Here is a 13,601-nt window from a genome sequence, read left to right on the forward strand (position 1 = left end):
AAAAAAAAAAAAAAGGTAACCTCAACTATGTAGTTACTATTATAAAGTTTTTCTCTTTTGTTTAAACAGTGCCCATGGGCTACCCCTCAAAACACAGTATCCTGTTCACTGACCGAGGTGATGAGCGAGGAGCTGGCTAAAGAGCTGCAGTTGGAAGAAGAAGCGGCTGCTTTCCCTGAAGTTGTGTACGTGACACACACAGCACTTGCTGTAACACAGCTTTAGAGTCTGACTGGGGATTGTCATTACACATGAGTAAAAGTGCACACTCAGCCATGCAAAAAAAAGCACACTGTACCTAATTCATCCTGATTTTCAGTACAGAGCGAGTAGCCCCTAAAGTTTTGGACACTCAAAAAAGCACTCAGAAATTTTCAGATTTTAGAGTATTTTGGATTATAATTTTTCAGATCAAGAATACTTAAACATTAGTCATTTCAGACTTTGGGTCTGAAAACTTTCAAAATCATAAGTACTTTTGGTCTCAAGCAATTTGGATAAGAGATTCTGAGTTTATATTATCTTAGACAAACCACTCTGTCTCTGGGTTTTGTTCCTTTTAATGCAACAGTTAAACTATTGAGGTATTGTTTTCTAGTGTTTGTTGTCTGTTTCTTCATTAGTTTTCTTTCTGCTTTGGTTAGATTATAGACAACAAGCATTCTGGGTTTCCGTATGGATTTCCTGACAGACCCTGTAGGTCTCTCTCCCAGCTCTCAATCCTAGCTGCGGCTCTCAGAGTTGGCTGTGGGTTTGAAGCTGGCTGGACAGAGGATGGTAAATGTGTTGGTTGCCCCTTCTTCAGTGGGATTTTAGCATTAAAGATGCTTTCTTCTCTCACAGTTAGTAGCTGTTAGCACAGCACATCAGATCAGCTTATATCACCTTATTTTGAACAGTGTTGCTGAAGGACCATTCATTTCTGGAGAAAACATTGACACTTCCAGTGACCTAATGCTGGCTCAGATGCTACAGATGGAATTTGACAGAGAATATGATGCACAGCTTAGGCGTGAAGAAAAGAAGTTCAATGGTGATAGCAAAGGTACCAGAGCTCACATGACATTTCCACTGGGTGGTAGGAAATGCCTGTGTACCCTCCAAAATAAACCATCAACATTTTACCTTTTAAGTTTCCATTTCGTTTGAAAACTATCGCAAAGTTCATCCTTTTGAAGACAGTGACAGCTCTGAAGACGAGGTTGACTGGCAGGACACTCGAGACGATCCCTACAGACCAGGTGCTTCTTGTTAGGGCACAGTTGGGAAGGGTGGAGTACGGAAGAGCAATGTCTCCAGTGAACTTGTCTAGATTCATGTTTATATTTGGATCTCATTTGATAATTCACTCTATTAGATTCAGTGTTTCTCCGGTGTCTTGCTGAGTGCAAGACTTTATGACTTGCTATTCTTATATTCTTGGCTTTTCTTAATTGCCTTTAGCAAAGCCAATTCCTACTCCCAAAAAGGGTTTTATTGGAAAAGGAAAAGACATCACCACCAAGCATGATGAAGTAGTATGTGGAAGAAAGAACACAGCAAGAATGGAAAATGTAAGTTATAGATAGTTAAATACATTTTAAAAACAATATTCCAGTCCAGGTATGGTGCAATGCCTTTAATCGCAGTATTGGGAGGCAGAGACATGGTGTACATAGTGAGTTACAGCCAGCTAGGGCTACATAATGAACACAAAAACACAAAGCGCGAATACAAACCAGCAGCATTCTGGATACAGTATAGGACATTTCTAAAGCTTTATTTTCTTTTACTTCTTTCATATGGTCTCACAACATAGTTGAGGCTGGCCTCAAACTCATGCTCCTTTTTGTGCTCCTCTATACTGTGGCCACCACCTCAGGCTGTAGAGGTGGTCTAGATGAATGCCCAAGCCCCAAACCCAGTGTGCAAAAGAGAGCACACAGTGCTGTGGGGTAAAACATAGGATCATAGTTTCCAAACTGACTTAATTTACAGGATTCTACAATTAAGAAGAATAGCAGAGCCCCTAGTACATGATTTTTTACAAACAGTGTTTTTACAGGACACAGCAATAGGGACAGGAAAGAGCGAGAAAAGGAAAAGCTTACACTTGTTCTTCCAGAGGACCCAAGATTGACTTCCAGCACCCACATTAGGTGGTTCACAGCCAACTATATACTGCAGCTCCAGCGGCTGCAGGAGGTCTGATGCCTCTGCCTCCGAGGTCATTCACACATGCTTGTGCATGTGTATCCACCCACAGTTAGAAAGAAACAGTAAAACCAAAAAGTCTTGGGCACTGGCAACATAGCTCAGCAGTTTATAGTTGTTGCTGCTCCTGCAGAGGACTTGGGCTTGTCTCCCAGCACCCACATGGTGTCTCACAGCCATCCTTGACTCTGGTCCCAGAGGATGTGATACTCTTGGTTTCCATGGGCACAGGCATGCACATGGTACATTCATATAGGCAAAACACTCACACATACAAATTAATTTTTTTAAACTTTGCGTGTGTGTGTGTGTGTGTGAGAGAGAGAGAGAGAGAGAGAGAGAGAGAGACACACACACAAACAGGTGTTGAGGTGCGTATGGAGGCCTGAGGAGGACGTTGGATCCCCTGGCACTGAGTCAAAGGTTGCTGTGAACCTGTTTACATGGATGCTAGGAACTGACTCAGGTTCTCTGGAAGAACAAGTGTTCCTAATTGGGGAGCCATTTCTCCACTCTAAAGTATTTTCTTTCATAAGTACTGTGGTTGGTAAGAATGCAGACCTTAGCACACAAATGCACGTCTAGTAAGTATCTCATTGGGTGTGCTTGTGCTGTATTCTGACTGGAAATACTTGGTATGGCTCTGGCACAGTGCAGTGCAGCAGAACTTAGTCATGGGGAATACCACCTACCCTGTCTTCTGACATGGTAATCAACTCAAATTTAAATATCCACCGATGCCTAGCAGCTATCTAAGTGGACTATAATTGCCGTGGAGGTGATTGTACAGTTTACTGTAGCAGCTTAGTCTTCAAAAATAATTTATGAAATTGTATTTTTTTGTTGTTGTTAAGATTTAGAGTAGGGTTTATAACATTGTGTTCTTTGGCATGAAAATAAGGTACAAAACAAATGCTGAGAGACATTCACTTTAGATATGGTGAAGTGTTTCTCTGCATAGGATATGTCATCCTTTGGGCTGCAGTTGTTTTGTGTTGCTCCCCTGGGCCTGTGGGTTGTTTTTGTATGAGGCCATCTGTTGAGTATGAAATCGACTGCAAGACTAACTTCTCACCGTTGTTCCCAGCATCGTGGCTACCATGTGAAAACATTTAACTCGTGACTTTTCTGTTTTTGTCAGTTTGCCCCTGGCTTTCAGGTAGGGGATGGAATTGGAATGGATTTGAAACTATCCAACCACGTTTTTAATGCCTTAAAACAACACGCCTACTCAGAAGAGCGTCGGAGTGCCCGTCTCCACGAGAAGAAGGAACATTCTACCGCTGTAAGCATGCTTAGCACTACTACTGTGGTTGAAAATTCATATTACAAACAGTGTTTTCAGGAAAAAGAACAAAACAAAACTTTATGTTTACCTCCACCCCTTTCCCTGAAATTGGCTTTCCAAATCAGGGCTACTCGAGTGATGTTGCTTTTTGGCATTTTCTGATTTAACATTCAGTTAATCAGTTATTGAAGACACATATTATAGAGTTTTCAATTTCTGGAAGCAGTGCTGCCAGGCTCGCAGGATTTGGTGTAGCGGGTGAAGCCCCTCTTCCTGTGTGGCCCCTCACATGAAAGTGGTACCCAGGACAGCACCCNTAAAACATACACTGGGTCAGGGGTCATCAGAGGCTTTGGTGGAGGTAGTAATTTTGAGCCTTCAAACCCTGACATCACCTAGCAGGACCCTAAAAGAACCCAACTGGCTTAGCAGAGACAGTTGGTGACCCTTGATTTCATGAGATTCAACAAGTTTTAGCATGTCCAGAACCTGTATGAGGTTAACTCCTGGTAGTGTTTTAGTAAAGTGACCCATCTGCCTGCCAGGGACTAGTCTAGTCAAGGAGTTCAAATTGAGCTCAGNTGGCTCATGCCTATAATCCCAGCACATTGGAGTGTGAGGCTAACACAGCAGTATTGCCATGAGTTTTAGGGTAGCCTCGGCTTTCCAGTGATTTCCTGGCCAACCTGGACTAGTGATATCTTATTAAAAAAAAAAAAAAATTACAGATAACATTATTTGCTCTCTGGGCTAATGCAGGTGAAAAAATGTTTGAAAACTGGACACTGGACATGAAAGTATAATGTGTAAACTGAATTAAACCCTGGCTGTCCTGGAACTTGCTTTCCAGGCTGGCCTTGAACTCAGATACACGTGCCTCTAACCTCCCGAGTGCTGGGACTACCGGCATGTGTTACACACCCCACGATTGTTTTAGTAAGTTCAGTTACCTGTACCCACACCAGGCAGCTCAAGTCTGCCTTAGCATCCACATGTATACATAAATAAAAAGAATAACGTTTTTCTAAAACCTGTAAGACAGAGTTATTTAAACTTGGTTAAAGTTGGTAAAATAAGACTTTGATTAAGCCAGTGTTTGGGTTTTGATTTGTTTTAACTTCCAGTTTCTTTTTTAAGGGCAGAATGTGGAAGTTATAGCCAAAGAGCCTCATTTCAAGGCTCAGTAGTAGGGAGCCACAAGGGTACACAGGGGAAGATGTCACTAGGTTGGTACTGGCTCAGGACTGGAAGGGAGAAGCTGTTGTCTTCTAGCCTCGGAATATCTCCAGAGGTGGTGTATGAATTCTACCTTCATAAAAGGTAAAAGAGAGACCTGGGTCCCCAGTGGAGGGTACCTAGCTAGGTAAAGAAGATGTTACAGGGCAGTCAAGAAAGGTCAGAGGTTAGGGAAGGGGAGAGACTTTGCATACATTAAATCTAGAGGTTTACAATCTGTACACTCCTGCCTGGCATCCCAAATGTATCACTTACCACCTGCGTACATTTCCCCCAGTCCTATTGGCTGTAATCTCGGCATATGTCCCACCCACAGTCCTGGCAATAGTGTGGGGGCTGGGGAGGGAGCACATTGCTGCCATGGAAGGAGACGGCAGGAATGTGACCCCCACTCTTCAGGGGAGCTGTTCTCCGTTCGGTTTTCTCCTCTGGGGCTAGTCATTTATCTTGGGACAAAATTGGGGGTTACCAGAGGCCAGAGGGAACATAGTCCTGAACACTCTATCAATGACCTCCGAGACTGGAGCCGTGCAGGGTGCCACCCAGGAGCCCTCATTGTCTCTGCACTTTGTCTACTTTAGTATCCTACCTGGGAGGACGGGGAAGAGTGGAGGAGTATAAGCTCAGGGTGCAGGGCTCAGGGTTTTGATTTCCTTGAAGAGATTCCTTTCCAGACCCACATCATCTTCCATAAAGTGGGGAGCCAGAGCTAGGAAGCCAGCAGTGCTGTGAGAAGGACGGTGAGGCCCTTGGTCAGAGCAGATGCTCTTCCGGGAAGCTAGTTTTCCCAGTACATCAGAGCCTCTTACTCTGCACATCGAGGCTCATGGTGAAGTGAAGGAGAATAGGCTGACTTCTCCGTGAGGTCAGTTGGAGGAAGCATAGCAGATGAGCGGTCATCTTCAGACACTTCCAGAGCAGGCTGCGGGTGGGCCCGAGTCCCTTACACACAGTCAGTGCCTGTGTCCACACTCAGACACATCGTATCTCACCTACTCTGTGCTCTACATCGTAGGATCGCCCTTCAGTGGCTCTCCTTACCTTTCAACATGGGTTACTATGGCTCTGCTGTCAGCACTTAAAGTCCCTTTGGGGCTATTCCTCAAAAAGCTCTGGCCCTTGAGGTTGTCTGCCACAGAAGGAGTGACTCTATGGCCCAGACTCGGGACTGTCACCAAACCCATCTCTTTAGCTAGCGTCATGACACTGGAGCTGACAGCCAGGGGCCCTGAGGGAGGGAGGGAGGGAAGAAGTACGTGACCGTGCTCCTGCTCTCATGAGCGCCTGCTGTGCATATGCCTTTACAGAGTCGTTCATGTTGACCATTTCACTTATAGAACTTTGTCTCTTACAGGAAAAGGCAGTTGATCCTAAGACACGCTTACTTATGTATAAAATGGTCAACTCTGGAACCCTGGAGACAATCACTGGCTGTATTAGTACAGGAAAGGAATCTGTTGTCTTTCATGCATATGGAGGGAGGTAAATGAAAAACCACAACCAACAGTGCCACGGTGTGAAAGCACCTTTCTCCTCAGGACTCATGGATTTATATAGAATCTAACAGTGCTGCAGAGCAAGTAGGCATTTAGACATCACTACTGTAGAAAGGTTAGACAGTACTTTTTATTTATTTTGTACTTATAAAGCATTCAAATGCCTATTAATCAAGTCTTTGCCTTTAGTTTTCATAATTATTTCTCTTTACACACATCCATAATGCACAAACTATTTTTTTTAAAGTCTTTCTTTTTTTTTTAAAGATTTATTTATTTATTATATGTAAGTACACTGTAGCTGTCTTACACACCAGAAGAGGGCATCAGATTTCATTACAGATGGTTGTGAGCCACCATGTGGTTGCTGGGATTTGAACTCGGGACCTTTGGAAGAGCAGTCGGTGCTCTTAACCACTGAGCCATCTCACCAGCCCATGCACAAACTATTAAGTTGGATTGTTAAATTCTAAAAAAGAGGATAGAAGGCAGGCTGGGCCTGGGGATGTCGCTCTGTGGTAGAGTACATGCTTAGCACACATAAGGCCCTGGGTCTAATCCCAGCACAAAACCAAAACAACCAAAAGAGAAGTGGGGTGTGGGGTACAGGCTTGCCTCTTTCAACCTCTAGTCTGAAACAGAATACTCACTATGGGATTTTTGTAGAGCACAGTGAGATCGTATTTTGTAATTGCTGGTATTAATCTTTTTTTCTTTTTCTTTCTTTTTTCTTTTTCTTTTTTCCTTTTTTTTTTTTTCTTTTTTCTTTTTTCTTTTGAGGCAGAGTTTCTCTGGGTAGCCCTCGGCTGTCCTGGAACTCACTCTGTAGACCAGGCTGGCCTTGAACTCAGAAATCCGCCTGCCTCTGCCTCCCAAGTGCTAGGATTAAAGGCGTGTACCACCATGCATTTCTTCCTTATACTTTTCAACACAGGCTTCCTTGAAATAAGACATAATATGACTTAATGTACAAGTTATTGTAAAACAAACGATTGGCCTTGACTAAAACGTTACAAGAAAGTGCTAGAAATAGTCTTCATCAGAACTTACAGACTTGTTTCCATAAGTAACAATTTTGAGTCCAATCTTTCAGAAGTTTGTATATGTTTGTTACTTATCTGAAGCAGTGATCTTCCCCCAGTTAACATACCTTAAGGACTTCTAGGTATTAGTAGACCTTTCTGTATTCTAGACTTATGTGTGTGCGAATATGTGCATACATGCACCCGTGACAGTAAGCGGCTGAATGGCATTGTTGGCTCCCTGGAGCTGGAGTTACAGGTGTTTGTGAGTGTCCTGCGTGGGTGCTGCGAACACATTCCAGTCCTCTGGAACGGGGAGCACGGCAAGTGCTCTTAACTCCATTCCTGACCATGCCACTTTAAATGACATGGGAACTTGTAGGGACATCCTTGAATTTAGATGTACTTTTACAGGCGTGCCCTGAAGCTCAATTCCTAATGAATCACTGAGACAAACTGTATGCCTTGTTTTTCCGTCTTTGTTGAATAGTTAGTGGAAGGCTTCACTGAATGGAGAGCTGGCTTTGTTCCCTTTCAAATTCTGAGCTAGCTAGTGTAACAAATCCTGTTTCTTGGGGTTTCCCCTTTGATTTTTTTTTTTTTGAGCTGGAGAGTTGGTTCAGAGGGTAAAGTGCTTGTTATGCATGTGTGAGGACTGGAGTTTCCTGTGCTCCTATAGCAGGGTGGAGCTGGAGACAGCAGAGGCCCTGGAAGCTTACAGTCAGCTTGCCTGGCACACAGACAACAAGACTCTGCCCCAAGGTAGAAGGGAAGGACCAATGCCCTTGGTTGTCTACTGACCCTCATTCACACAAGGACATAAAAGGAACAGTACATATGGTCTTTGTCACCACAACTGTCAGTCAGACTCTCTCGTAACAGGAGGAGTTCACTGCAGTAAGAACACTGATGAACACAGAAAAAGCATGCAGTTGCTTACACACGGGAAGACCACAGTAGGGTAGGAAGAGACATGGGCGAGGTCATTGCCAGACACATTCAGGGAAGACATCATGAGGAAGTCAGTCCCACCTCAACTTTTTCTTTAAAGTGAGCAAAATCCCCAATATTGACAGCCAAATGCTAGTTGAAGAAGTATAGTCATGATCTGTAGCTGCTTGTCCACATAGCTCTATCTGTATATCTGTGTATTAGTCAGGTTAGTGTTATTATTATTCCTTTTTTTTTAATTGGTTTTTGAGACAGGGTTTCTCAGTGTAACCAGCCCTGGCTGTCCTGGTCTCGCTTTGTAGACTAGGCTGGCCTTGAGCTCACAGAGATCTGCCTGCCTCTGATTGTCAGGATTCAAGGTGTGGGTTACCACTCTTGGCTTAGTCAGAGTTCTTTAAAAGAACAGAAATGATAGAATTACATACATAGGATTGTATGTGTATACATATGTATATATTTTAAAGGGGGATGACTTATTAGAGTGGCTCACAAACTGGTCTGATAGTCCAACAATGGATGCCTCCTGATAGAAAGGCCAAGAATCTGATAAGTTGTTCAGTCCAGGAGATTGGATGTCCCTGGAGCCCCTGGGAATTCCTAGGGAGCTGCTGATCTTCTGTCTGCATTGGAATCGTGAAGAAGTAGGTTCTCACGCCTACAGTGAAGGGATACCTCAGGATACTGCAGGATAGATGATCTTGCCAGCAAGAGTGAGGGCAAGGGGCCTTCCTTGTCCTTTTATGTGGGCTGTTAACCAGAAAGTCTGGCCCAGATTTAGGGTGGATCTTCATACTTAAATGATCTGATCAAGAATAATCCCTCAGCCAGGTGGTGGTGGCAGCACATACCTGTAACTTGAGAGACCGAGGCAGGAAGATCTCTGTGAGTTTGAGCCAGGGCTATGTTGTGAGACCCTGTCCTGGCAAAAAAGAAGAAGAGGAGGAAGAAGAGGGAGAGGAGGAAGAAGGGGAGGAAGAGGAAGAGGGGAAGTAATGGGGATAAGGAAGAAGAGGAAAAGGAAGAAGGAGGAGGAGAAGGAAGAGAATTATTCCTTATAGCATGCCAGCTTCTTGGGTTTCAGCTGATTACAAATACAGTGAAGTTAACAGCTAAGATCAGTCATCACTCTAGAAAGAGCACAGTGACAGTAGTTGCCGCAGGAGAGGTGGGGAGGGAGGGAGGGAGGGAGGCTGCCTCAGGCATATAGTCAGAGCTTCAGCTCTGTTGATAAGTGTATTAGACAGTTTCAATTTTGTGCTAATCAACAAAGTTATACTTTTACCTGACAGTAAATGTTAGAGATATGGGGAATAACATGATATAAACACAGTGATGTGGTTAAGGGCCTTAAGTTGGCATAAGAAGCCAGACAGGATGCACATAGGTAGTTGCAGCTTCCTGTGAGTTAAGAGTTCACTTGAGCAACAGTAAGACTCTATACTAGGGAGAGAAGGAACTGGGTATGTTGGTGCACGCCATAATCTCAGCACTCAGGGTGAAGGCAAGGGGCACAGGATTGCTTTTTGGGGAGATGGGGGTGGGAGGGTTTCAAGACAGGGTTTCTCTGTGTAGCCCTGGCTGTCCTGGAACTCACTCTGTAGACCAGGCTGGCCTCGAACTCAGAAATCCACCTGCCTCTGTCTCCCAAGTGCTGGGATTAAAGGCATGCACCACCACTGCCTGGCTGGGGCACAGGATTTCAAGTTCACCCTTAGCTGCATAGTAAATGTGGGGCAAGCCTAGGCTATCTGAGTCCCTGTCGCAAAAAATAAAGCACAGAAAATTAGCAGAGGGATATGTGATTTGCCTAAGGTACGGGGACGTGTTTTGCTAGGAGAATATTGAGATGAATTATTTAAATTGGACTCTATCTCTGATTTTATTTTTTTGAAAATAGGGTTTCGTTTACTCTGTGGGTAAACTGCCCAATGACAGGAAGCTCATCTCACGTCAGCCTAGTATGTCTGTAACATATTTAGGGTATTGGGGACATTTCTTTTAAAGCCTCTAATCTCTTCCTGAAAGCTGCCTCATCCAGTTGCCAGTGTTTAAGCAGCTTCCATCCACTGGGTATTCTTAGGTGCTCAAGTCCCTGTTCTAACCCAGTACAGGCTCCATCACTGCTGCCTTCAAGGTTAATAATATATAGACAACAGCTGATGTGGCTGTACAAGGTTGCAGTGGAGCAGTGTTGTGTTTTGATGAGGAGAGCAGGGAAGTCTGATGAAATGACTAGGAAGGACGTACCCAGTGTGCATGGAAGATGAGGTTGCACTGCACGGCAGACTAGAGAGTGGAGCCTAGGAGGCAGGAGGAGGTAGGGCAAGAAGGACTGAGACCCTGGAAGGAGTCTGCTATTTAAGCTCAGTGGGAACCAAAGGTGGAATTTTTTTTTTTTTTTTTTTTTGGTCAAAAAATGACTTGGGCTGCTAGAAGGAAAATGAATGATAGTAAAAAAGAAAAAGAAAAAGTGTCTTGGCTATGGATGTAGCTCAGTAGCATGTAGCATGGAGAGTTCTGGGTTCAGACCCTAGTACTCTAGGAAAAGTCTTCATGGCAGTGTAAATGAACTATTGTGTTGCTTTACTCTTGGTGCAGTGAAGCGAATGGGAAGCTATGGTTAGAAAGTATAATCAGCAGTCTATTCTGTTGGACTGGTCTTGGTGTTATTTCCTGAGATGAGAGCCGAGGGGAAAACAGATCTAGGAAGCTACCATTGTTCTTGGCATGGAATGGAAAGTGGACGACACCTGGTAGACATCCAAGGAAACCAGTGATGGGTTGAGTAAAAGGGCCTGATATTTAGAGAAAACAGGAGCAGGTATGGAAAGGTAAGTGCTCTCCATAGATAGAGGACATGAAAGCCTTAGATCTCACACGCCACACAAAGAAAGGGTTCCACAGAGCCTGCTAAAGGACTCTGAACCTTTGCGGCTGTGTGGAGAAGTAGCCAGGAGAGTGTAATACACAGAGAGGTTGCTGGCGTGGCTCAGATTCTGTCTTCTGGGTGCACTTCATTTCTCTTCCAGCGTAGCCTGCCTGCAGGTATTTAGAAGAAATGTTGCTATAGTTTCATCCACCTTTTCTTCCCTGTTATCGCTGTGATTCAAACCTCTTGAGTCAGCCCTGCCTCTGCCTCCCTTGGTCTTCCTACTCTAACATGCTGGTCATGTGATAAGCCCTCGTGGTGGCTGCTGCCTCTAGAGAAATGTCCCAGGTCTTTGGAGCCTGTCTCCTCCTCACCCTGTCACTCATCTTCACCTTTTATTCCCTCTCTCTAGGCAGACTTAACTGCAGTGTTTCCTCAGACAGGGCCCAAGTCTCTTGTGAATGTCATTCGAGTCCTCCCCTTTGTCCCAGCTCTGGTTCCAGTGCTGCTAACCGTGTACATCCTGGTTGGCTCTCTCTAGAGTCCATTCATGCTCTGTTTCTGCTCTCTCCTGCCCTTCACGTACCCACAGGGCGTACTTCACACCACCATTTGTCGAGAAAGAAGCCATTATTTTTAAAAGGTTTTCTCTGTGTTGACTTTGTTGACTTTTGATCCCAAATCATCCACGGTCAGAGTAGTTTGCTTTAAGAAGTGTGTTTTTCTGTTACTTGTCAAGCTTGATTCTACAGTCATGAAAGTATACTTATGTTAAAAGGAACAAAACCAACTAGGAGCAATAGTGTGTATCTATATTTCCACGTCCTGGGGAGCTGAGGCAGGAGAATCATTTGGGTCTAGGATTCCAGGCCATCCAAGGAAACATATTAGAACCCCCTAAAACCTAACACTTTATTAAGATACAGTACTTGAAGGTATTAAATAAACAAGGCAAAGCAGCGGCACCTTGAAACAAAGTAGGTGTGCTTGGTGGGATGGAGTCTTACCATGGTAACCTATGGTGACCTACAGTGACTCAGTTCTTCTTACTCCCTTTAGCCTGGAGGAGGAAAAGGAAGATGGTAAAGCTATACCAACAGAATGTGCCATCAAGGTATTTAAAACAACCCTTAATGAGTTTAAGAATCGTGACAAGTACATTAAAGATGATTTCAGGTTTAAAGATCGCTTCAGTAAACTAAATCCACGTAAGATCATCCGCATGTGGGCAGAGAAAGAAATGCACAACCTTACAAGGTAAAGAAAATGGTCTTGCTGCAGGTGACCTTGGGAATTGCCCTTTGTACCAGGACTACTAGCCAGGCCAAGATCTACAGAATTAGCAAAAGGCTTTGACTTTCTAGTGCTTCATGAGGTTTTTTTGTCAGAAAACATTTCCATGTTTTGAACCAGAAGTCCTACTTTGTAAATAAAAAGGCATTTTCCTTCTTCACTGACTTTTAAGGGAAACTAAGGCACCATCTGCCTAGACATCCCATCACATGTGTGAAAGTTCTATGTTAAATGGTCTTTCTGTAGAATCACCGTGCATGCAGGGCGCTTGCTGCACCTATGCCAGCCTTCCCATGATGCCACTTCACTATTGAGTGTCCCTACCAGGGTCTGTGTCTTACCTTTTTTTTCGTTTCTGCATCTGTGTAGAACATAATACCAGCTTAGTGAAGGCCCTAGTTAGGTGTTCGTTGAATTAATGCATGTTTTCTCCTTCTCATCTTTATATTCTTAATTATTTCTTTCTATACAGAATGCAGAAGGCTGGAATTCCTTGTCCAACAGTTGTACTGCTGAAGAAGCACATTTTAGTTATGTCTTTCATTGGCCATGATCAAGTTCCAGCCCCTAAGTTAAAAGAAGTAAAGCTTAGTAATGAAGAAATGAAAGATGCCTACTATCAGACTCTTAATGTAAGTTGTGCCTGTGTAGCATGTGTACACTGATTTGTGAGTTGTGTGCGATAGTCCCAGCTGTTCAAGGCCAACCTGGGGACACAGCACAAGAGTCTGTCTTAGTAATGATGATAACTCTTTAAAAATCTTGGAATATAAATTTTGAAGGTGGCATAAAAGATAAACAGAATCTTGTAAAGGGTGTTGACATTAAAGTAAGTGTCTTTAAACCAGGCATGGTGGTGTCCACTGTGTTCCTGAGAAGGCAGAGACAGGAGGATAGCCACAGTTGGAGTCAGCCTTATCTAGTAAGTTTCAGTGGCATAGACTATATAGTAAGACACTGTCTAAAGGGAGTTGGGGAGGTAGAGTTGACTCAGTGATTAAGAAAGAGCACTTAACTGTCCTTGTTCCCAGCACCCAGGTCAGCTGCTCCATTGCCACCTGCAATTCTAGTTGAGAGGTTCTGATGCACGTACAGTGTGCAGGAACTCACTCCATACGGAGTACAAATAAGTCATCTCTTAAAAAGTAAAGCTGCGGGCTGGTGAGATGGCTCAGTGGGTAAGAGCACCCGACTGCTCTTCCGAAGGTCCAGAGTTCAAATCCCAGCAACCACATGGTGGCTCACAACCATCC

At 44.0% G+C, this 13,601-nt stretch overlaps 1 protein-coding gene across 1 annotated transcript in view; it reads left to right on the top strand.

Moving 5' to 3' along the window:
- The window catches only part of Riok3 (RIO kinase 3), a 25,607-nt gene that overhangs the window by 7,177 nt on the left and 4,829 nt on the right, over positions 1 to 13,601 (top strand). The window contains exons 2-9 of the mRNA XM_021150613.2: positions 70 to 185; positions 900 to 1,045; positions 1,134 to 1,241; positions 1,444 to 1,553; positions 3,335 to 3,478; positions 6,072 to 6,199; positions 12,115 to 12,312; positions 12,821 to 12,980. Coding sequence (XP_021006272.1) covers positions 70 to 185; positions 900 to 1,045; positions 1,134 to 1,241; positions 1,444 to 1,553; positions 3,335 to 3,478; positions 6,072 to 6,199; positions 12,115 to 12,312; positions 12,821 to 12,980 — 1,110 coding nt within the window. The remainder of the gene's footprint in view (positions 1 to 69; positions 186 to 899; positions 1,046 to 1,133; positions 1,242 to 1,443; positions 1,554 to 3,334; positions 3,479 to 6,071; positions 6,200 to 12,114; positions 12,313 to 12,820; positions 12,981 to 13,601) is intronic.

The sequence above is a fragment of the Mus caroli genome, chromosome 18 (genome assembly GCF_900094665.2).
Source record: "Mus caroli chromosome 18, CAROLI_EIJ_v1.1, whole genome shotgun sequence".
NCBI lineage: Eukaryota > Metazoa > Chordata > Mammalia > Rodentia > Muridae > Mus > Mus caroli.